The following is a 25756-nucleotide window of genomic DNA, read 5'->3' on the forward strand; positions in this document are numbered from 1 at the left end:
GGAGGCAGAATCGATCGGCTTCAGTTAGCAGCAGTAGTGAAGGAATCGCTCGATCGGGTTTAGTTAACAGCCATTGATCGATCGCTCGGGTTTAGTAATGCGTAGCCTGCAGTGCAATCGCTCGGGTTCAGTTGGCGAACGCCTCGCTCAGGTTCAGTTACAGCCCAACGCCTTGCACCCACGCGCGTGCGTGTTCGAGAGAAACACGCAAACCTCTGTGCATCACTCAGCCCCGACCACCCACCGTAACCGGGAACACCCCGACATTTTCCTCTCCCTCGCTTCTACCATGGTTTTTCCGTCATGGAGGGCCCAAAGAATGCCATGCAGCTGCGTCTCCGGCCCGCCCAGGACGAAAAGCCCATTTTCTGTCATGATTTTTTGTCATAGAACTAGGAGCCCACCACATCTATGATGATACCGGGTTTTGTCACAATTATCGTCATAGAAGTGTCATAAGTATGACCGGAAAAATTTCGTTCGGCCCAAAATGTCATAGATGTGTTTTTTTGTAGTGACTATTACTCCACACATTAACCGCTATCCAGCATGCATCTAGTGTACTAAGTTCATGGAGAAACAAAGAAGTGCAATAAGAATGATGACATGATGTAGACAAGATCTATTTATGTAGAAATAGACCCCATCTTGTTATCCTTAATGGCAACGATACATACATGTCGGTGCCCCTTCTATCACTAGGATCAAGCACCGTAAGATCGAACCCATCACAAAGCAACTCTTCCCATGGCAAGAAAAATCGATCTAGTTGGCCTATATAAATCAAAGATTCAAAGAAGAAATACGAGGCTATAAGTAATCATGCATGTAAGGGATCAAAGACTCAAATAACTTTCATGGATAAAAACATAGATCCGATCATGAACTCAAAGTTCATCGGATCCCAAAAAACACACCGCAAAAAGCGTTACATCAAATAGATCTCCAAACGACCATTGTATTGAGAATCAAAAGAGAGAGAGGAAGCCATCTAGCTACTAACTACGGACCTGAAGGTCTACAATGAACTACTCACGCATCATCGAAGAGGCACCAATGAGGATGATGAACCCCTCTGCGATGGTGTTTAGATTGGATCTGGTGGTTCTGGAACTTGCAGCGGCTGGACTTGATTTTCGTCAACTCCCCAAGGGTTTCTAGAATATTGTGGTATTTATAGAGCAAAGAGGCGGTCCAGGAGGCCACCGAGGTGAGCAAAATCCATCAGGGCGCGCCTGGGCCTCCAGGCATGCCCTGGTGTCTTGTGCTCACCTCAGGCCCCCTCTTCGGTACTTCTTTGGCACACTGGATGTCTTCTCGTCCAAAAAATACTACAAAAAGTTTCGCTGTGTTTGGACTCTATTTGCTATTGTTTCCTGCGACTTAAAAAACAAGAAGAAAACAACAACTCGCACTTGGCACTATGTCAATAGGTTAGTCCCAAAAATGATATAAAGTTGCTATAAAATGATTGTAAAACATCCACGAATGATAATATAAAAACATGGAACAATAAATTATTATAGATACATTGGTGACGTATCAGCATCCCCAAGCTTAATTCCTGGTCGTCCTCGAGTAGGTAAATGATAAAAACAAAATTTTTGATGTGGAATTGTGACACCGTGCTTTTGCCCTCCTTATTTACCCTGTATTCTTTGCCATTTGATTTGCATTTGGAGTTTTGAATCAACTCAGTTGGACTTAAATACTTGGGCATGTCCTTGATTTTCACCCAGGTGACCCACCTCTCTCTCACACTCATCATTTCCTCTCTGGTTTTTCTCAAAATGTCCCTAGGAATATTTTTCATAAATGAAAAATATTCATTTCTCTATGTGATTATCACTTCAGCAACATATGCTCCAAAGCAACCCTCATATTTCTGGCCATAAAATTCTGAGAAAATTCCTGAATATTCTTTGGACCTTGCCACAGCTCCCTGTGCAAAAATACTTCATAGTTATTTAGAATATTTTTGCTATAGAATTTTTTTTGTTCTAGCCAGAAAATGCACTTTACAAGGGAAGTGTATTTTTCCTTGATCTAGTTTAGCTGAAAATTTTAGGGCTTCATTACCCTCCTAAGAAACCCTTAACCCCCAAAGATCAGCCCTAAAACCCTTCTAGATCTCTCTTAGTTAAACTCACAATTTTCTGTCCAGAAACTTGCCAAGTTGATACACTCACACATGGCTCACCTGTGATCAACTCAAACACTTGGAGCAACCCAAACCATCAAGGACTACACGCTAGACATGAATTCAGTGCACGGCGTGGCTCTATGCCAGAGTTCATGCGGTGAACACGCGTGTGCATCGTGCCAACCTGCTTGTCGATGCGCTCTGGATGCTGCCGACACTCTTGTTTCGCGCGTGCTCGCTTCCCAGCTCACCGCACCTTGCCAAACCTCGCCACAATCATCGTCTTGATTCACTTAACTCCGCCCTGGCACTTGCCGATGCTGGAGCTTGCCGCAGCGAGCACGGGCATGATGCGGCCAAGCGTACAGTGCGCCCGTGCCCCTGTTGTCATCGCCACCCACCTCTTGTGCTCGTCCTCGCTCGCCCACAGTAGCCGCGTGAGCCATGGATGCTTCTCCCCCTCTCGCTGATGCTTCTCCCCCTATTTAAACCCGAGCCCCCTCCTCCCTCGCCTATAAATAGGACCCCTCCCTAGCCTCTCCGAGCATCGCCTCTCACTTACACACTTGCCACGACCCCGTAGATAGCTGCAGCCCGGCCGGGCAGGCCTCTGGCCGCCGTTCCCAATCCGAGTTCGCCGGTGATCCCCTCTGCTGCTCCCCACCCCTCTAGAGCCTCTCGAGCTCAACCAGCTTCTTCGGCGTGTCCCTGGTGATCCTCTGGTGCGCGCTGGTGCAGTTGGAGCCCCTGGAGTCGCCTCCTTGCACCGTCTTCTTCCTCTCCAACGAACCCCGGTCGCAGCCACCGCTGGAGAAGAAGATTGCAAGCCCATCCGTCCATCCCTAGCCACGTTTCGGGTACGTACAGGCTCCTTGAGGTCTTGCGCATCCATCCCCTCCATCCACGACGACGGCCGACCTCTCCTCGCCAGAGAAACACCGACGCATCACTGCCTCTCCTCTGTTTCTCCCTCCCTCTATTTAAACCTGACAGTGGGGGGCACTATCAACCTCACAGTCGCGCCTGAAGCGGTATAAGTGGTGGCGCCCTGCTGAAATGCACCTTCAACGTCACCCCCCTCTGTTTTTATTTTTATTTGATTTTAATTCAAATATTGACCAGAACTTTGACTAGCCACAACTTTTAAACCATAAGTCCAAATGAATTGATTCTTTTTGCATTGTGTTTGTCTTGGAATTCTCTAGCAGCACACAAAAGTTGAGATTTTTCTCTGCTGTCTAGAATTTCTGGTGATTTTCAGAAGTGTTCTTGACATTTTCTTTTTGTGGTTTTAATTGTTTTCAGAGGAGGAAACTTACCTTGAAGGAAACCAGGAGGAGTGTGACCCTCCTCTATGCTAAGGCAAGCCACCACAAGCATTTTCATGGTGTTGTTTTAATATTTATGATTTTTCAACTTGAATATGTGTTATTTCATGAATTTAATCATTTATATAAATATTGCTTATGCCAATTTACTTTTCATGCTTGAATTGCTTAGTTTACAATAGTGTTTGAATGCATGGACTAGTATGAGGCAGTAGAAGTATGTTTGCTAGTATGGTGATGATAAGGTTATGGGTTGGATATGATCGGTATTATTTTCATATAGGAGTTATTGATTTTAATATGATAATGGCATAAATAAAAATGATGAGTTTGAAAACCAGTGAAGTTGAAACTAGTGAGTAAAAGTGGTGAGTAGTGCAAGTAGCATGATTCTAAGATGTTGATCCGTTTGTTTTCGTGCTATGTGGATACGATGCATGTTGGATAGTTGCATGATCATGGCATACTATGAATCGAGGTTATTTCATCTCAAGTTAAACCTGATATTAAACTCAACTTGAACATAATGTTGATCGGGTCATGGTGCCACTGAATCGAACTTCCCAGTGCAACCACATTTGCCTTTATGGGAAGGCATTTATTCGGTTCGGTGTCATGCCTTTAGTCGGTGCCTCCAATGAGGGAAGGTTATGGGCGTGCAGTACCCTGGCCCGGTAAGCAGACATAACCTTGTGTGCCAGTTGTTGTTGTTCTGGTACCTTGTCCCCATTTGGGACTGTTGATTTGTTTTGCCACGACGGTGGATGTTGGATGTCTTTGGTATACATCGGGGCCACCCATGACTTAGCCCAAGAGGGGAGTTGGTCAGATTGGATGAGAGTGCGGCATGGCAATGGGAGGGTTCTATTGAAATGTCGTTGGTCCACCCAGATGGGAGAGAGAGGCCATGGGTTCCGTGGTGTGGGTACAGTGTACTAACCTCTGCAGAGTCTTTATTAATCTGTCGATAGCCGCATCCTCGGTTACGGACACAGCTCGTAAGTAGGTTACACAATGGGTCAACATAAATAAGCTAATATTGCACACTAAAGATACACTGTGGCACTGGTTATGTGATGAGATTGTTGAGACCATGAGGTGGTCGTTGTTGCGGAAGCCAAAGAGTTGGTTTCGTTTGTGATCCGGGAGTGATTAATGTATTGATGAGATTGGTATTGTTTTGTGATCCGGGAGTGATCACCATTTTGGTGGTACTGGTAACGAGGTAACCCGTTTGGTAAGTGAGTCCGAGGGACTCGGTGCATGAGCATGTTCACTTCATGAGTAGTATGTTGATGCTTTGCATGAGTAGTATGTTGATGCTTTGCATAAGTAGATGTCGATGGTTTTGCATGTAACCTTCTTAATTGTCATATTATTGATTGTCATTATGCTTTTACTTGTCATGAGCTCGCAAGTACATTCAATGTATTGACCTGGCATGTCATGCCAGATTTCAGGAAAGACTTACCGGATCGGAGTGCTGCCCATGTCTAGATCGTGTCCGCATTTGTGACCCTGTACTATGGAGTTCCACTTCATCTTCGTTCCACTGCCACATAATTGTCGTGATCGAGGCCCATTCATGTTCATTAAATAATGTACATATTATTCAGCCGCACCGTGTGTGTCGCTTGGCCTCGCTACATGATGTAATATCGAACCTATGTTTCGCTAGCATCAATAAAGCGGTTGTTTCTGTACCAAGTTATTGTGTGTTGCTAGAAGACTAGATCTCTGGGCTGGCAATGCAAGTAAACCGGTTGCTCTTTGCTTGGGTGCCACAGGAATGCTGCCTAACATGTTCATCACATATTCTTTTCTTTGTAGCATGGACATTTGGACTTATATATGGTTCAAAGCAATAATCTAGTTTTGACATGAAGACTTTAATACTCAAGCATATCAACAAGCTACCATGTCTTTCAAAATATCAACACTAAAGCAAGTTATCCTAGCCCATTATGCTCAATCATTGATCCATTCATGAAACACACTCGCATATTAGCTACACCCAATGCTCATGTACGATCATGGTGCCCTTAGTTGGTGCTTTATAAGATAAGATGGAGACTCAAGTAAAATAAGAATTGCATAAAGTAAATATAAAGGTTCTTCGCAGAGGGAAGTAGGGATTTGTAGAGGTGCCTAATCTCAAAGCAAAAAGATAGAGATAAAATATTTTGGGGGGCATGCTTTTCCTGTCAACGAAAACAATCGAGTAGTTCCCAATACTTTCCATGCTAGATATATCATAGGAGGTTCCCAAACATAAAATAAAGTTTATTCCTTTTTCCACCATACTTTCACTTTCCATGGCTAACTGTATCCACGGGTGCCTTCCATACCAACACTTTCCAAGGAATTTATTATTTGATAACATAAAGTTAATTCATTTTTCATTTTGGGACTGGGCATCCCTAATACCTTTGTCGTACTTGTCGGTGTCAAAACCGGCGGATCTCGGGTAGGGGGTCCCGAACTGTGCGTCTAAGGCTAATGGTAACAGGAGGCTGGGGACATGATGTTTACCCAGGTTCGGGCCCTCTCGATGGAGGTAATACTCTACTTCTTGCTTGATTAATCTTGATGATATGAGTATTACAAGAGTTGATCTACCACGAGATTAGAGAGGCTAAACCCTAGAAGCTAGCCTATGGTATGATTGTTGATATGTCCTACGGACTAAATCCTCCGGTTTATATAGACACCGGAGGGGGCTAGGGTTACACAGGGTTGGTTTACAGAGGAGGAGATCTACATTCGAATCGCCAAGCTTGCCTTCCACGCCAAGGAGACTCCCATCCGGACACGGGACGAAGTCTTCTATCTTGTATCTTCATAGTCGATCAGTCTGGCCAAAGTATATAGTCCGGCTATCCAGATACCCCCTTATCCAGGACTCCCTCAGTAGCCCCCGAACCAGGCTTCAATGACGATGAGTCCGGCACGCAGATTGTCTTCGGCATTGCAAGGCGGGTTCTTCTCCAAATCCGGTACACCCATCATGGTGAATAGTGTCTAGCCTCCCAGTAAGGTTATACTCCTCGGCTTTTGTGCTTCAATAAGGGCCACCTCCACGTGTCGATCGAAGGCGAGGGGCCAGGGCATTTTTGCATTTGACACCCTAATCCCGTAGATGAACCGTCTATTTGAGGATACGGGGATCTTCAGATCCAAATCACACCATCTTCCCCCAAGCAAGCATTCCGCAGAGCGCGCCCAAAAGAGGCCACCCCATCATGACCGGTTGCCGCAGCCCTGCTTGCCGCTCCCCCAGCTCGAAGCCAGGGGATTGGGAAAAGTGTTCCATCCCTCACAGCTGCCTAATAGAGCTGCAGACCAAAGGGTTTCTTCCGCCCGCATACATGGTCCCTGTCCGATCTGGACTAGCCACCTATAATGGCAGGGAGCAAGCAGAGAGATTTCCCAACCCTTCTCTGGGCGAGCGGGTATGCCTTGTCCCGTATCTGCTAAGAGGCGTCGGGTTTCCAATCCACCCATTCCTCTGCGGGCTCCTGGAGTTTTATGGTCCCCACTTGCATAATCTTACCCCCGCCTCCATACTGCATATTGCGGGCTACGTTGCCCTCTGCGAGCTGTTCTTGGGCTGCGAAGCTCATTTCGAGCTATGGAAGAGGTTATTTTGCCTCGCCCCACGCAACCAGGAGGGATCTATATATCAAGTGGGTGGAGCCGAAATATGGCGCATCACCCAGATTGAATACCTGTCCGGTACTCCAAAGAAGGCGTCCGAAGACTGGCCCTCGGAGTGGTTTTATGTTGATGACGTTCCTTTTCCGGACCCAGTCCGGACGGGCCTTTCTGAGTTCACCAATACTCCGCTGAAGAAAGGCCAAAGCTGGCGCCCTCGGAGCCCCCAGGACGAGGAAAACAGGGAAGTCTTCTATCTGATGAGCTGGATACAAACCCTGGACAAATCAGGATTGATAATCATTGAAGTCATGTCAATATGTATTATAAGGGGAGTGCAGCCACTGCAATATAGGGGAAAACCCATGTGGCACTTCAATGGAGAAGACAATGCCTCCTGCTGCAGTCGCAAAGGTCCAGACTCCGCCACATCTTTGGCGAGGATAATATCCGAATTGTACAAGGGAGAAGAAGAGGAGTTCCTCCGCATTAAACTGCGGGATGGATTTTCCATGTACAACCCCCGAAGCTGGGTAAGCTGTTTTTTGTTATTCGACTCTACTCGTTCTTACCTTCTTGACCACAATTATTTATCTTGCTGTTTCAAAACAGGAACTAAGAAAGGCTGTGAAAGAGTTCAACAGCCCCTCTCCGCAGCCAGAGGATCCAGGCCAGGCTCTCGACCCCGGACTTGCAGAAGATTCAGACATATCCGTGGAATTCGTCGATGGGACTTTTTATCAGGCAAGCAGTGGCGACTCTTTAGTGGCCATCATCGTGGATTATCCCGGATTGCTTCCCGTGTCGCATGTAAGTAATGTCGGGGCTTCAACCTTCCGAAAGGATTCCTTAGTTTTGCCGTACCTGATGATCATACACCGTGTTTTTACAGAAACAGCGGTCGGGACACCATGCGGAACCCGCGGGGGCATCTCAGCAAGAGGCGCCTAGACAAAGTAGGCTTAAAAGGAAGGCAGTCAGGAGCGGTACACAGGCGCAGAGGTACTCATTGAACTTGCCCTATTTAGTCGATTTGTAGAGACGTGACAACTTTAATTACATCCTATCAGGAAATGCCAGACTATGTCCGGGGATCCTACCGGCCATGCCTCCAGCAGCCAGATTCCTGGACCAGATTCCCAAGCGGAGGCTAATGTGGGGACAGTGCCAAACTGTCCTTCTACAGAGGATACGGATATGCTTTCCGCCACAAATTCAGAAGTGGCGAGCGCCATGAATCACCGGCGCCGATGGGTCGTACTCCGCGGTGCTATTTTTTCTGAAGAGGCGTTCAACGCCTTCAATTCCGGACATGCCTATATCCGCGCTGCTCAAGATGGACTTGCCAGAGCAACGGACCAGTATGTGAAGGATATACGGGTAAGAGAATTGTAATAAGTATGTGTAGTAGTAGCCCTTGAGACTTGAAACAATTGGCACAACTGATTTAAGGATCATTAAATGCATAGATTCTTGTAGAGAAGAACGCCCGGTTGTCTCAAGAGCTGGAGGAGTGTAAGGCTCAAATGAAGGCTAACGTAGCCGAACAAGAGGGATCCAAAAAGATTTCTTCTGGTAATGATTCTTCTACCAGTTTGTGTGTTCGGCATGGTGTATAAATCTGACGAAATATTCGGCAAATAATCCCGGAGGAAATCCGGAGGCTGTGGGAGGTAATGAGCTGCATCTTCAAAGTCAACTGAAGGCGGGCGAATGTTTGCTGACGCAGTCTATTCAGGCGAAGAATAAGCTGCAAGATGCTAATCTCCAACTGAGCGTCGAATTAAAAGATGTTCGGGATCAGCTCGTGGACTCCGTGAAGGAGAACCGAAGGCATCGACGCGGCATTTATAGTAAGTGCTTGAATGAACTATGGCATAGTTTGGCGAGGAGGCATATTGACAGAGTTATGTCTGCAGGTATGATGACGGAGCGCCCTAAAGAAGAGATGCCCGGTTCCACAGGCGATATGCTGCAAGAGCTTTCACAATTGCACGAACGAGCTCGGCAGGTGATGCAGGGTATTGCCCAGGCTTTGTGGCCGTCCGCTTCCCTGCCCGGAGGCATGGGCGAACTTGTAGAGATGCTCAAAGGAGCACGGTGGCGCTTCCGATTATGGAAGATATCAGCCTGCCGTCATGGTGCGAGAGAAGCGTGGGCCATGGTGAAGACGCAATACGCCAAGGCTGACCCAAACCCTATGGCCGAAGTCGGACCGGCTGGGCCAGATGGACAAGAGATACCCATTAGTTTGGAATATGATCAAGTAGCATTAGCTGCGAAGTATTCCCAGCAGGATTGTAAGCTAGACAACCTGTTGGATGGTATAGAGGAAGAGTATAGCCAGTCAGTATGATTATGTAATTTTGAATGGGCTCGTGTACTCTCTATCCGTATTGAAAATCATTTGTCATGGCGGACCTTTTCGCTTCAGCCCCCGGATCCGACAGTCCGGGGTGTATCCGAGTACCCACACAGTAATAAAAAACCGGGGCATGCATGGAAACCAAGCGTAGGGGTCATAAGTGCTTGAACAGAAAAGTACCCAACTAGTTATGTTATATTACATGGATAGTAAGAAACATCTTCTAGAGAGAATAGTTCCGTTAGGGGTTCCTTTCTCTGGGTACGCATGCATCGATGTGCATGTCCGAACTGCAAGCAAAAGCGCAGGAAACAAAACATCTGGGTATTTTCGTTGTTAGGAACGAGAACATCTTTTGTTCACCGACTGAATATTCCCTTAAGAATGCTAGCTTTTTGCTTCACCCAGTCTGAGGTACACATCTGGCTCAACCGGCAGTAACAATCGCAGAGGTGCTCCCCTTATGCCCTAGCTGAATTAATGGGAACATAGGGCATAAATACAAGAGCCAGGCAACCCAGCATGACCAAAACTTAAGTCATATCGGTGCATATAATGGTGAAGAAAAGGCACATATGGAAAGAAAAATGCATATGTGGCTTGACAAGGAGCCATTAAAGTAATTATATATATATATATATATAGCTTCCGAATAGGAAGCCCCCAGGTATAGTGTGCGCGCATAATGCGGCCGGAGTGTTGAGGGCATCCGTACAGTTTTAAGGATGTATGTATAAAAAAGGAAAAAGGGGCGAGAAAGGAGGAAAAGGAACATAATCGAAGAGGTGGAGATGAGGAGACGAACACTGGATTCGGTGCTAGGCGTAGAATCTCCGGAGTCTGGCCGCGTTCCATGGGTTCGGCTCAAGTCTGTTATCAGAGGCGTTGCACAAACGGTACGCTCCTGCGGTCAGAACTTTATCAATGATGAAGGGACCCTCCCACTTGGGTTTGAGCTTGTCCTTCTTCTTCTCAGGTAGGCGTAGAATGAGTTCTCCAATATTATAAGTTTTGGCCCGTACTTCTCTGCTTTGATACCTTCGAGCCTATTGCTGATAGAATGCGGAATGGGCTTTAGCAACATCACGCTCCTCCTCCAAAGCATCTAAGTTGTCCTGCCGATCTAGCTCGGCTTCCTTCTCTTCATACATGCGCACGCGAGGTGAGTCATGAATTATATCACAGGGCGGCACTGCTTCTGCGCCATACACCATAAAAATGTTGTGTATCCGGTGGTAAGATTCGGCGTGGTCCGCAGCCCCCACAGTACGGAGTCGAGTTCCTCGACCCAATGCGTGTCTGATTCCTTCAAGGACCGCACTAGTCTGGGTTTGATGCCGCTCATAATAAGACCATTTGCATGTTCGATCTGACCGTTTGTTTGGGGGTGATAGACAGAGGCGTAGTCAAGCTTAATGCCCATTTTGCTACACCAGGCTTTCACCTCCTCGGCTATAAAATTTGATCCGTTGCCGTTGATAATACTGTGGGGGGCACCGTAACGGTGTACAACCTCCGATATGAAGTCTATCACTAGCCCGGATTCGACCGTTTTAACTGGTTTGGCTTCTATCCATTTGGCGACGTAGTCAGCCAGTACTTGCGACTTAATGGCCCGTCGTGGTGTGTATGTTATGTCGAACAGAAGGAGCTCAATAACCCATTTAGCAATTCGGCCTGTTGCGTCACGGTTATTTATTATGTGATTGAGTGGAACTTCAGAGGCCACCATGATCGGGCACTCTTGAAAGTAGTGTCGTAGTTTCCGGGATGCCATGAAGACCGCATACGCTATCTTTTGATAGTGCGGGTACCGAGATTTACATGGAGTGAGGAAAGTGGAAACATAATATACCGGCTTTCGGAGCGGGAACTTGTGTCCATCTGCCTCTCGTTCGACAACGAGCACTGCGCTCATGACTTGGTTTGTTGCGGCTATGTATAATAGCATGGGTTCGCCAATATTTGGCGCGGTCAGGACTGGCTTAGTGGCCAAGAGTGCCTTTATTTCTTCCAGTCCGGCCATGGCCGCATCCGTCCACTTGAAGTGTTCGGTGTGTCAAAGAAGGCGATACAAGGGTAGTGCCTTTTCTCCTAAGCGGGAGATAAAGCGGCTTAAGGCAGCCAAACATCTAGTTAGTTTCTGGATCTGCTTGAGGTCTGTTAGGATAGCCAACTATGACAAAGCTCGGATTTTTGCCGGATTGGCTTCAATTCCTCTATTGGAAATGATGAAGCCGAGCAATTTTCTGGAGGGTACTCCGAAGACACACTTCTCCGGGTTGAGCTTGATGTTGTATGTTCGGAGATTATCGAACGTAAGCCTCAGGTCGTCTATTAAGGTTCTGACGTGTCATGTTTTGATGTCCATGTCGTCTACGTAGGCCTCTACTGTCTTGCTGATTTGTTTTTCCATGCATGTCTGAATAATGCGTTGATAGGTTGCGCCGGCGTTTTTGAGCCCGAAGGGCATGCTGTTGAAACAGAAGGGGCCGTACGGGGTGATGACGGCTGTTGCAGCCTGGTCGGACTCCGCCCTCTTTATTTGATGGTATCCGGAGTATACGTCGAGGAAACACAATGAGTCGTGTCCTGCGGTGTCATCGATTATCTGATCAATGCGGGGGAGGGGAAGGGATCCTTGGGGCAAACTTTATTGAGGTCTTTGAAATCGACACACAAGCGCCAGGATTTGTCCGTTTTTGGTACCATTACCAAGTTTGCTAGCCAATCCAGATGTTTGATGTCTCTGATGAATCCGGCTTCGATTAGCTTGGCTATCTCTTCTCGCATGGCTTGCCGCTTAGGCTCTGAGAAGCGTCGAAGAGTCTACTTGACTGGCTCGTATCCTTTCAATATATTGAGGCTGTGTTCGGCCAGCCTGCGTGGGATGCCCGGCATGTCTGAAGGATGCCAGGCGAAAATATCCCAATTTTCAGCAGGAAGTCTCGCAGTGCGGCATCTATTTTGGGGTTCGGCTGTGTCCCTATGGAAGCTGTCTTTGAAGGGTCCGTTGGGTGGACCTGGAATTTGACTATCTCGTCTGCTGGCTTGAAGGAGGTGGATTTAGGTCGCTTGTCGAGTATCACATCGTCTCTGTCCACTGTTGCTTGTAGTTTTGTCAGCTCTTCGGCCACGAGGGCTTCTGATAATGCCTCCAGGGCGAGGGCGGCAGTTTTATTTTCGGCGCGGAGTGCGACGTCCGGATCACTAGCTAGAGTAATGATTCCGTTGGGCCCTGGCATTTTGAGCATTATGTACCCGTAGTCCGTTGGGCCTGAAAACTCGTGAATCCGTCCCGCCCTAAGAGGGCGTGGTATCCACTGCTGAACGGGGCTACTTGGAATGTAATTTCTTCAGACTTGTAATTCTCCGGCGTGCCAAATACCACATCCAGTGTGATTTTTCCCGTGCATTGTGCCTCTCGACTAGGGATGATTCCCCTGAAGGTAGTGCTGCTTCGTTCAATGCGGCTCTTGTCAATTTTCATCTTGTTGAGGGTTTCCTCATAGATGAGGTTTAGTCCGCTTCCGCCGTCCATGAGCACTTTAGTAAGCCTGAAGCCATCCATGATTGGGCTAAGGACCAAAGCGGCTGGTGCTCGGAATGTCCGGAATTGGGGTTCGTCACTGGCATTGTAGGTTATAGCCGTGTCGTTCCATGGGTTTATTGTTGCCACGTGGAAAACTTCTGTGAGGCTGCGCTGAGCTCGCTTTCGCCTATTATTTGAGGCGAAAGTCTCGAAGACTGGAAATACCGTATTATTGTCTCCGGCGGGATGTTTTATGAGGAGATCTTCACCGCTCTTTGCCACCTGCCGGAGTATCCAACATGCTCTAAGGCTATGCGTTGGCGTAGTATCCGGTGTGCTATGAATCTTGCACGGCCCGTTTAGCCATTCTTCCAATACGGTTCCGCGCCTTGTGGCGGGCTTTATTTTTTTGGTACTTGAATCGGGTGACTTACGAGAGTTTACCCTTTTAGTTCGGACAGGGGATTTGGCTAGAGCCGGACTGTCCCAGAAACTTGTTTGGGTTTTCCAGACGCTTTCCATCGTGCAGTACTTTTGCACTATGGCCGCTAAGTCAGCAAAGTGTACTATGTCACGGCGGCTTATAGGATTGAGAATCCCTTTGTCCGTGCAATTTTTGCAAAAGAGGGAGATTGCATCTACCTCGCGACAGTCCTTGACCCTATTTATCACAAGGAGGAATCTGGCCCAGTAGTGATGTACTGTTTCTTGGGCTCTTGTATGATATGGGAAAGATTCGATAAATATGGGTGGGTGGGCAGATTTGAGTCCGAATCCCGACCCGATCTGGGACCCAGGGCCAAAGAAGCTTCCGAGCTTGACGGCTTAGGTTCTGGGGCATTGCCCAACTTCTTTGGCCCGCGAGCGGGTCCTCCCGGACCGGGGTCATGTCCTCCCGCAAGCGGGTGTCCAGCTCGAAGAGCTCGGAAATCCAGACATAGTTTGTCCTCAAAGTGGAGGGAGAATTAGGATGATGCTCTTCCACTACCGCTATCTCATGGGTGACCAGTGGGGAGTGAATCTCCCTTTGATGAGGTTTAAGCCCGATCCGATCATAGTCCGTAGCGACAGCCAGGGCGGCGATGTGATCCAAGATCTCATTGAGGGAGAAGAGCTCCATTGGATCCATTTGTTCGGAAAATTCTGAATCAATGTGGAGGCTATTTTTAATGACCTGAGAAGTCATTGTCGGCGCAATAGCCGTTCGGGAGGTCATAACGAATCCGCCCAGCCGGAGAGTTTGGCCTAAAGCCAGGCTTCCCCCGGCAGTGATGTTGTCTTGGACAACGAGACAGGCCATCAAGCCTTATCGTGACGACATAGAGGAACTCTCAATGAAAGCACCAATGTCGGTGTCAAAATCGGCGGATCTCTGGTAGGGGGTCCCGAATTGTGCATCTAAGGCTAATGGTAACAGGAGGCTGGGGACACGATGTTTACCCAGGTTCGGGCCCTCTCGATGGAGGTAATACCCTACTTCCTGCTTGATTGATCTTGATGATATGAGTATTACAAGAGTTGATCTACCACGAGATCAGAGAGGCTAAACCCTAGAAGCTAGTCTATGGTATGATTGTTGATATGTCCTACGGACTAAACCCTCCGGTTTATATAGACACCGGAGGGGGCTAGGGTTACACAGGGTTGGTTTATAGAGGAGGAGATCTACATCCGAATCGCCAAGCTTGCCTTCCACGCCAAGGAGAGTCCCATCCAGACACGGGACGAAGTTTTCTATCTTGTATCTTCATAGTCCATCAGTCCGGCCAAAGTATATAGTCCGGCTGTCCGGATACCCCCTTATCCAGGACTCCCTCAGTACTCTCGTGCAATGGCAAGTGAAAAAACACTCATCGTGAGAATAACACATCTAGCATGGAAAATATCGGCCACCCCACATTGACTCGCGAGCGGTACAAGCACACAAAAGAGATATTTATTTTGAAAATTAGAGATGGCACATACAAATTTGCTTAGAACGGCACGGAAATACCGCATATAGGTAGGTATAGTGGACTCATGTGGCAAAGATTTATGTAAAGGATTTTGGATGCACAAGTAGTGATCTTACTTTGTGCAAATGAAGGCTAGCAAAAGATCGGGAAGCATCCAACCAAGAAATGAAAAATCTCATAAGCGAGCATTAAGCATAACTAACACCGAATAATGCACCACAAGTAGGGTGTAATTTCATTGCATAACTATGGACTTTTGTGCTTGCATAGGTAATCACAAACCTTAACACCAATATTCTTACGAAAGCATAATTACTCATCAACATGACTCACATATTACTATCATCATATCTCAAAACTATTACAAAGAATCAAGTTTATTTTGTCCAATGATCTTCATGAAAGTTTTTATCATATCCCTCTTGAATATCTAACACTTTGGGACTAATTTCATATGTTGCTTTTGAAAGCTCAAACAAATTTAAGTGAGGAACATGAGCATAATTTTTTTTCTTCTCTCAAAATAATTTAAGTGAAGCAAGAGAGAATTTCTTAAAAAAATTACTAACTCTCAAATAAATCTAAGTGAAGCATGCGATCATTTATTTAAAAATAGTAAAGCACACCATGCTCAAAAAGATATAAGTGAAGCACTAGAACAATTCCATAGCTCATAAAGAATTAAGTGAAGCATAGAGAGCAATTCTAACAAGTCATAGCATAATTTTTGCTCCCTTAACTAGGTGTGTCCAGCAAGGATAGATGACTGAAAACACAAAACAATACAAGAAAAGACTCGTATAATACAAGGCGCTCCAAGCAAAACTCATAATATGTGACAAATAAAAATATAGCTCCAAGTAAAATACCGATGGTTGTTAGAAGAAAGAGGGGATGCCACTCGGGGGCATACCCAAGCTTAGTTGCTTGATAATTTTTGAATATTATCTTGTGGTGCCTCGTACATCCCCAAGCTTAGCCTTTTGCTAATCCGTATTCCTTCATCCATCGCTATCTCACCCAAAACTTGAAAACTTCAATCACACAAAACTCAACAAAACCTTCATGAGATCCCTTAGTATAAGAAAGCAAATCACTACTTTAAGTACTGTTGCAAACCCATTCATATTTTGTTATTGTATTATATCTATTGTATTTTAACTTCTCCATGGCAAAAGCTCTTCAAAGGAAACAATAGAATCATCAAAACAAGCACATAACACAATGAAAACATAATCTATCAAAAAACAAAACAATCTGTAGTAATCAGGGAACTTCGTATACTTCTGTAACTCCAAAAATTCTGAAAAATTAGGACAACGTGTGCAATTTGTATATCAATATTGTGTCAAACATTCAGAGAAAAATCACGTTTTAGTGATTTATGAAAATTATTTTTCTGAGCGCAAAAGTTTCCGTTCTTCAACAAGATCGAATCAACTATCACCCAAACTATCCCAAAGGCTTTGCTTGGCACAAATACTAATTTAAACCAAAAAAACACATCTAAACAGAGGCATAATTGGTTATTTTATTGAAAACAGCAAGAAAACCAAAAAGCAAAAATATACAAGTTGGGTTGCCTCCCAACGAGCACTATCGTTTTACGCCCCTAGCTAGGCATAATGCAAAGATATAAGTATTGTCATCTTTGTCTTCGGATCCATATGATGGCCTCATGATTCATTCATATGGAGGATTAATTCTATTTCTAGGGAAGTGTCCCATACCCTTCCTTAGTGAGAGTTGAAATTTAATATTGCCTTCTTTCATATCAATCATGGCACCAATAGTGCGTTAAAACGGTCTACCAAGAATAATTGGACAAGACGGATTGCAATCAATATCAAGAACAATAAAATCTACGGGCACATAACTCCTATTTGCAAGAATAAGAACATCATTAATTCTTCCCATAGGCTTATTAATAGTAGAATCCGCCAAGTGAAAATTTAAAGAACATTCTTCAATATCGGTAAGACCAAGCATATCACATAAAGATTTCGGAATAGTAGAAACACTAGCACCCAAGTCACATAAAGCAAAACACTCGTTATTTTTAATCTTGACTTTAAAGTAGGTTCCCATTCATCATGTTATTTTCTAGGAATTGAGACATCTAATTCCAACTTTTCTTCAACGCTTTCATCATAGCATCAACGATATGTTTAGTAAAAGATTTATTTTATTCATAATCATGGGGTGAATTTGTCATGGATTGCAACAAAGAAATACAATCAATTAAAGAGCAACTATCATAATTAATGTGTTTGTAATCCAAAAGAGTGAGCACATCACTAGTTAAAGTTTTGACCTCTTCAAACCCACTTTTATCAATTTTCTCAACAAGATTTTCACCCTCCAAATTATCGGGACGCCTTTTAGCTAAAGTTGACTCTTCTCCGGTACCTTTATCATCAATTTTAATTTAGCTAAACAAAGAATCAATAGAAGAAGCACGAATCATTTTAAGATTTCATCACTTTGAAAGCAATCACTAGAAAACACTTTTTCTAAAAATTCTCTTCTAGCTTTAAGCATAGCAGTTCTTTTATTAATTTCATCCAGAGAAACATAAAGAGCTTTAATTGATTCTTCTACCTTAGGAACGAAAAAATTCATCTTGAGATTTTCTACATCATGAGAAATTCTGTCAGTACTTCTAGACATATCATCAATCTTATTCAACTTTTCTTCTATTGTAGCATTGAAAACTTTTTGAGTATTGATAAATTCTTTAATATTATTCTCAAGATTAGAGGTGTTCCTATATTATTATTATTATAAGAGGGCTTACCGTAGGAATTACCATAATTATTAGAGGAATTACTAGGAAAAGGCCTAGCACTAAAATTACCTCTATAAGCATTGTTATTAAATTGTTTCGCGAGATAAAATTCACATCTATGGCATCACTATTTTGCTAAATCAAAGTAGACAAAGGCACATCATTAAAATAAATATGGGCACTTTTGTTAGTAACCAATTTCATAAGAGCATCAACTTTTTCACTCAAAGAAGAAATTTCTTCAACCGAATTAACTTTTTCACTAGTAGGAGTTTTTTCGGTATGCCAAGTAATTTGCCATAATATTGTCTAGAAATTTAGTAGCTTCACCCAAAGTAATTTCCATAAAGAACCACCCATGGAGGAATCCAAAAGATTTATAGAAACAAAATTCAATCCCGCATAAAAAAATTTGTATGATCATCGAAATATTTAACCCATGAGTTGGACAATTTCTTAGTATCAATTTCATTCTTTCCCAAGATTGTGCAACATGTTCATTGATGTCTGCTAGAATTACGTCGGTATTTTCCCAAAGAGGAAGGGATGGTGCCGTATAGTGATGGTAGGTATTTCCCTCAGTGATGAGATCAAGGTTATCGAACCAGTAGGAGAACCTCCTCACACCACATAAACAACACCTGCACACAAATAACGAATACTCACAATCGGCATGTTAAAGGGGTTGTCAATCCCTTTCGGGTAAGGTGCCTCAAGATAGGCAAATAACGTGAGGTAAAAGGGGTAGATAGTATAAATAGATCTCAGAACAAATAAATTGCAGCAAGGTATTTCTGTATTTTTGGTTTAATAGATCTAAAAATAAATGCAAAGGAAAATAGATTGGAAAAGCAAATATGATGAAAAGAGACCCGGGGGCCGTAGGTTTCACTAGTGGCTTCTCTCGAGAAAAATAGGAAACAGTGGGAAAACAATTATTATTGGGAAATTGATAGAACTTCAAAAAATCATGACGATATCCAGGCAATGAACATTATATAGGCATCACGTACAAGATCATTAGACTGACTCCTGCCTGCATCTACTACTATTACTCCACACATCGACCGCTATCCAGCATGCATCTAGTGTATTAAGTTCATGGAGAAATGGAGTAATGCAATAAGAATGATGACATGATGTAGGCAAGATCTATTTATGTAGAAATAGACCCCCCATCTTGTTATCCTTGATAGAAACGATACATATGTGTCGTTTCCCCTTCTGTCACTGGGATCAAGCACCGTAAGATCGAACACATCACAAAGCACCTCTTCCCATTGCAAGATAAATAGATCAAGTTGGCCAAATAAATCCCAAATATAGGAGAAGAAATACGAGGATATAAGAAATCATGCATGTAAAAGATCAAAGAAGACTCAAATAACTTTCATGGATAAAAACATGGATCTGATCATAAACTCAAAGCTCATCGGATCCCAACAACCACACCGCAAAAAGACTTACATCACATGGATCTCCAAGAGACCATTGTATTTATAATCAAGAGAGAGAGAGAGGAAGCCATCTAGCTACTAACTACGGACCCATAGGTCAACAAAGAACTACTCACCCATCATCGGAGACGCACCAATGGAAGTGGTGAACCCCTTTGTGATGGTGTCTAGATGGGATCTGGTGGTTCTGGACTCTGCGGCGACTGGAATTGATTTTCATCGACTCCCTAGGGTTTCTGGAATATTGGGGCATTTATAGAGCAAATAAGTGGTTCAGGGGGCACCCGAGGTGGGCACAACCCACCAGGGCGCGCCTGGGCCTCCTGGCGTGCCCTGGTGGGTGTTGCCCTCCTCGAGGCACCCCAGGTGCAGCCTTGGCTCGCTGGATGTCTTTTGGCCCAAAAAATCCTCAAAAAGTTTCGCTGTGTTTCAACTCCGTTTGATATTGATTTCCTGTGATGTAAAAAACATGCATAAAACAACAACTGGCACTGGGCACTTTGTCAATAGGTTAGTACCAAAAAATGATATATAATGACTATAAAATGATTGTAAAACATCCGAGAAGGATAAAATTATAGATACGTTGGAGACGTATCAGCATCCCCAATCTTAATTCCGGCTCGTCCTCGAGTAGGTAAATGATAAAAACAGAATTTTTGATGTGGAATGCTGGCTAACATGTTCATCACATTTCTTTTGTTTATAGCATGGACAAATGGACTTTTATATGATTCAAAGCAATAGTCTAGTTTTGAAATGAAGACTTTAATACTCAAGCATACCAACCAGCAACCATGTCTTTCAAAATATCAACACTAAAGCAAGTTATCCCTAGCCCATTATGCTCAATCATTGGTCCATTCATGAAACACACTCGAATATTAGCTACATCCAAAGCTCAAATACGATCATAGTGCCCCTTAGTTGGTGCTTTATAAGAGAAGATGGAGACTCAAATTCTAAATAAAAATTGCATAAGTAAAAGAAAGGCCCTTCGCGGAGGGAAGTAGGGATTTGCAGAGGTGCTAGAGCTCAAAGCTTAAATTGACAGATAAAAATATTTTTGAGAGGTGTGACGCCTGGATAATTAAGCTACAGTAACCCTCTGCTAATGATGCCATGTCACCGCAATTACTGTTGATAAACTCGCATTGATTCAAACCCCGTTTAATTTCAAATTTAAAAAAACCAAGTCAAACTATAAAAGTTTTCAATTGTCAAAAATAAAATGTTCATCATGTGGCAAAGTTTCATTTGTTAATATTGGTGGTGAACAAACATTTTTGCAAAGTGTTTAAATGCCATAGAGTAATTAAAATAGTGGCCTAAACTATAATTTAATTGATTTTTAATTCATAAAATTACTAAACTAATTTATTTTGGGTCCAAGCTAAATATGGCAGTGGCCTAAATTATTAATACAAATTTAGGTGCTAACTCTATATTTTGCAAAACTAAAATAAAAAGAGACGGGAAAACAAATCAGAAAACAAATAAAAGAAAGTAACAAAGCAAAGGAAAAGACGACCCCCCGCGCGTCTCCCTGTTCAAGCGACCCCGTCGCTATAGGGGCGAGTCCCCGCCGCATCGCCTCCCGAGGGGATAAGGCTGACCCCTCGGGCTCCTTCCCCCTGCTCCACTCACACCGCCAACCACTCGCCCACACCCACTTGCCCCCTCTCCCCCTCTGGTTCCGCCTCCCTCCTCCAGATCCCCCTTCTCCCGAGCGCATCCATGGCCATGCCGCGTGAGTAGCTGCGACCACCAGCCTTTACTCATCGCGCCAAGACATCCATGAGCTACGCCGTCGTCGTCTCCTTCGACTACATCCAGCAGATCGAGCCGGGACTTCGTCAAGCTTCAGGATCGAGACTTCTCCCCATCGGACACCGTCGCCATCTTGCCGCTGTCCCGCGAGCTCCGGTCCAACTCCCGCCTCCCCGACCTCGCCTACGTGCTCGCAGTAAGCACATCGTTTGATTCCCCCTGTTTACCCTTCGAATCCATCACCGTAGATGACGTCCCACGCTCGCCGCCGCTCACCATGGCCGGAACTCACCCATGCACGCACGTTCATATGCTTCTGCTGCTTAAGGCTGTGCTGCTATTGCTATTGTCGCATTGCTGCTGCTCGTCCTTCGCGCCTGTCGCCGCGGCTGCGTTGCTGGTACTACCTCTGCCGCCACTAGGTGCCGTCGCTGCTGCGCAACTGCTACCTGCGCCGGCCCGCTGCACTGTACTCCCCCCTCGGCAGATGCGGTGGCCGCTGGCGCTTCCTGCACGCGCTGTCGGAGCACCCCAGCCGCTCCCGCCCGCGTGAGGATGCCCCTCGTGCGCCCTGCCGCCTCCCAACCGCGCTCATGCCTCCTGGCCGTCGTGGTTGCCGGTGTCCTGCTGCCTGGGTAATCCCCCGCTCCCATCGGTGCTCCCCGTCGCTGGCCGCAGGCGCCCTGAGCCCAGCGCGCCCTTGTACAGTGTTAGAGGCCGGCTGGCTCTCTGTATTAAGGGCCGGCCCTGTTAGATTAGTTAGAGATAGGTTAGATGCTAATTACTAGTATATTAGGATTAGTCTAATGTATCACTGACAGGTGGACTCACTGTTAGTTAAACAAAAATGAATGATATAATAAAGCTATAGGCAATGACAAGTGGGACCTAGACACTATTCACCTTTTGACCAGTCAAATGTTGACCTGGTCAACTCTACTGACTGGACCACTCCTGGACCCCATTGGTCATACACTCAGGCTAGTGTAGAGCTAGGCTATGAAGCACCTATACGGCCAGAACTGGTGTATCGGCGTACTGCACGCCGCCGATACTTCGATACGCAGGATACGGCTTCGATACGCGTATCCCAGGAGTATCATGATTTTAGATTTAAAAAGAAAGAAAATAAACTCGATACGCACTATGGAGACGGCAGGATACGGGCGGGACACGGGAAGGACGTCGCCAGCCTCAAGCCCAATAAGAAGCCCATGAGCCTAATCGGGCGGGGGACTACATGAGCGCGCCGCCGCCGCCGCCTGGAATCGCCTTGACTTACCACGCCGCCGCCTCGGCTGACTCTACTGGAGTCTTCTCCGCCGTCGTCGGAAGAACTGCTTGATCTGTGCTTGGCTGCTGCTTCCTGTGTGCTTGGCTGACTACCTGTGTGCTTGGCTGATTCGCTGGCCCCGAGTGATGTGTGCTTGCTGCTTGGTATTGCTTGCTTGCTGATGTGTGATGCTACTGTACTGCCTACTGCTAGGGAAGCTGCATCGTATCTACTCCACTCAATACTGTGCTGCCCGTTTAGAAACAAACCCACTCTAGCTCAGGGCATATTTGTATAGCACAACAATGCAATTTTGTATCCCTGTGTGTAGCTAAACTAGTGGTTTTAGAAATTTAGCATGAAGATGTTTGATCTCATCTCCCACATTCTATTATGTTTGTTTTATTACATGCGATTTTATTAATTATTTATATATACTCACCGTATCGCTATATTGATGTTTCTAGAAATTGCCATATCTCGTATCGCCGTATCCGTATCGCGGTATCGGTGTCACCGTATCGATGCTTCATAGGAGCTAGGTGACAAATGTATATTCTGTTTTTAATTCGAATTAATAATAACGTTAAAAAGGGTTTAAATCTTTAAAGAATTAATAGAAAATAATCCGTACCTCAGATGAAAAAACTTTGTACATGAAAATTGCTCAGAACGACGAGACAAATTCGAAAGCGCGGTCCGTTTACTAGTCTGATGCCTCTACCTATATGAACTTGAAACATTCCCCCTCCAGTCATCTGTCTGACACGCGTCCGGAACCGGGAAAACACTCCCGGATGTTTTTCCCCTTTGCCAGTATCGCCTGGCACTGTGTTAGAACACCTCTAGCCCTGCTTATTGTCATGTTATGCATATGTTTGCGTGTATTAACTGTTGCTTCCCCCTCTTCTCTCCGATAGACCCTGAGACCGCTGCTGATGCCACAGTGATCGACTACATCAACGACAACCCTTCCCTTCCAGCAGAGCTTCCAGGCAAGACCCCCTTTGATCATCCCGATATCGCCCATTCCATTCTCTCATGCTTGCATTAGATTTTGCTACTGTAATTGATTGCTCCTATTCTGATGCATAGCCTGCTTTTGTACCTGTTGTTGTACCTTACCTTCTTATCCTCAACTTCTTAGTATAGGTTGGCTAGTGACCCATCAGTGACCCCCACCTTGTCCTTGTTGCCCCTGCTTCATCATCGATGCCTCGATCAACGTGACCAACAACCAGAGCCCGACATCTCACATCACATCACGCCCCTTTTGTTGCTTGACTCTACAGAGTTACCATCGAGTGTCGAGGGTGATACCTCACACATCACTCCCGATGAGATCTCTGTAGTGTAGCTATTCGGTTGTGGTCATCGAGGGTGATTCCTATTTAACCACTTCCGATACGACTTTGTCGTTCAATCCCTCAAGTGTGAACCTCGAGGGTGGTTCCTCTTACGTTCACCTTCATGATTACGTCGAGTGGAATCCACCGAGGGTGATTCCTCGTGTTTTCCCCTTGATGTTTGGACACTCGGTTACTTTGACTTTACTTGGCACCCTGGTGAAGGTCGGGCGGGCCCGGAGAGCACCCGCAAGATAATTACGTGGCACGGTCGGGCATTCTAGGCCCTTGTAGTAAGTCCACGAGATGGGGCGACGGGGTCACTTTCGATCGTGAGCCTCTACTCGTCTCTGCAAGCTAATAATACACTATGGTTTGGGTATTTGTTCTGAGTTGGTCTTTGGCCTTTACGCACTAACCACCGAGAATAGTTATGGGCCTCGACGTTGCAGTATCAGCCAAAGCTTTGTTAGATGTCCAGTTCAGGATTGTGGCCAGGCCGAATCGCGCCATCCAGGAAGAGGTGGTGCTAGTATCCCCTTGTGCACAATAACCCATAGTGCAACGGGGGATGGGCCCAGACCCTGGAGTGCTTAGGATGTAGACCGGCGGGGACCTCTCTGCTGAGCCTAGGTAGGGCTGCGACGTGTTGATCTTCCGAGGCCGGGCATGACCCAAGAAAGTGTGTCCGGCCAGAGTAATCAAGCGTGTTGGAAAACGTAGTGCACCCCCGCAGGGAAGATTATCTATTAATAGCCGTGTCCACGATAACAGACATTAAAACTTATATCCTGATCTTATACAACTACAAATGGATATTTGAGATATGTGGCTCCAGGATTGCTTTCTCGCAGGGAGTCGAGGAAGGATCTCTGGGCGTTAATGTTACAACATGTTTGATAAATATAAACTGCTATTCTTTACTCTTCTACATGCTGCAAGATGCTTGGAGCTGCTTGAAGATGCTAGTCTTCGATAGGCTAGGCCTTTCCCCTCTATTTTGGCATTCTGCAGTTCAGTCCACAGAAAAAACCTTCCATTTGATACCAATTCATACGTAGTATAGATCTAATGCTTGCGAGTACTTTGATGAGTACTCACGGTTGCTTTGCTGCCCCTTTTTCCCCTTCTCTCTTCTTTCCGGTTGATTCAACCAGATGGTGGATCCCTGGAACCAGATGCCACCGTTGACGGATACTGCTACGTGGAGACCGCTGACGACTAGGAGTAGTTAGGAGGTCCGAGGCAGGAGGCCTTGCCTCTTCGATCGTGTTGCTTTTGTGCTAGACTTCTTAAGGCATCCTTGTTTAACTTATGTCTGTTCTCAGATATTTTTTGTTCCGCTGACTCTTGTGTATTGAGCTATGTATTCGAGCCCTCGAGGCCCCTGGCTTGTAATATAAAGCTTGTATTATTTCATTTTGTGTCTAGAGTTGTGTTGTGATATCTTCCCGTGAGTCCCTGATCTTGATCGTACACATTTGCGTATATGATTAGTGTACGATTGAATCAGGGGCGTCACAAGTTGGTATCAGAGCCGACTGCCTATAGGATCCCCCTTTCCAACTCCTTGGCCGAAGTTGAGTCTAGTCTTTGAAAAACTGATTTGCTAACATGGTTGTGCGGCTTACGAGCCCACGTCGCCATTGAGAGCTCCTTTACTCCTTGTCTATACTCTGGGACTCTGATCTCTCTTCTATTTGGGATAAATAATTTTGTTAACTCTAACTCTAGGTCTCATAAAAACTTTCTCCTGGAGAGCCCCTTTACCCAGATGATTGCTTGGTGCAACAGAAGATTCTGAAGATACTCTCCGATATTTTACCGAGTCCCTTGTACCCTTCGTCGTTGCGATCCCTACCACCGATAAATCCTTAGGTGTAACTACCTACATTGTTGTTCATACGGCCATTCCTCGTTGATCTTGTTATTACAAGATACCCTAAATTTCTCCTTATTTGCTCTGAGAATACCTTGTGCCTACTGCCTTGCAGTTCCTTACCGCATGAATACCCCTACGGATAATTACTCGTTCTTATCGAGTATCTGTTCATCCCTAGTTATCTTATGCTTCATAAGGTACTTTGTAATACAATCCGAGCTTTCAATGACCTCTGTTGCCTATTGCTCTAGAAGGTCTTACCT

At 45.3% G+C, this 25756-nt stretch overlaps 1 protein-coding gene across 2 annotated transcripts; it reads left to right on the top strand.

The window, feature by feature from the left end:
• Nucleotides 1–20824: 20824 nt before the first annotated feature.
• Nucleotides 20825–24921, top strand: LOC119336263. Of its 2 annotated transcripts, XM_037608267.1 has the most exons (3): nucleotides 20825–21188; nucleotides 23186–23260; nucleotides 24769–24921. In XM_037608267.1, the coding sequence occupies exons 1-3, from the start codon at nucleotides 21020–21022 to the stop codon at nucleotides 24834–24836; spliced, it is 312 nt and encodes a 103-aa protein (XP_037464164.1). In that variant the 5' UTR covers nucleotides 20825–21019; the 3' UTR covers nucleotides 24837–24921. The 2 variants fall into 2 exon arrangements, 1 of the variants encoding a protein (XP_037464164.1); XR_005162337.1 differs by lacking the exon at nucleotides 23186–23260.
• The last annotated feature ends 835 nt before the right edge of the window (nucleotides 24922–25756 follow it).

The sequence above is a fragment of the Triticum dicoccoides genome, chromosome 7B (genome assembly GCF_002162155.2).
Source record: "Triticum dicoccoides isolate Atlit2015 ecotype Zavitan chromosome 7B, WEW_v2.0, whole genome shotgun sequence".
Taxonomy (NCBI): domain Eukaryota; kingdom Viridiplantae; phylum Streptophyta; class Magnoliopsida; order Poales; family Poaceae; genus Triticum; species Triticum dicoccoides.

Coding starts and splice junctions, on each gene's coding strand:
- LOC119336263 (XM_037608267.1), top strand. CDS start 21,020: ATGAGCTACGCCGTCGTCGTCTCCTTCGACTACATCCAGCAGATCGAG. Junction 21,189..23,185: donor ACCTCGCCTACGTGCTCGCA/GTAAGCACATCG, acceptor TCTCTCCGATAG/ACCCTGAGACCGCTGCTGAT. Junction 23,261..24,768: donor CCTTCCAGCAGAGCTTCCAG/GCAAGACCCCCT, acceptor TGATTCAACCAG/ATGGTGGATCCCTGGAACCA.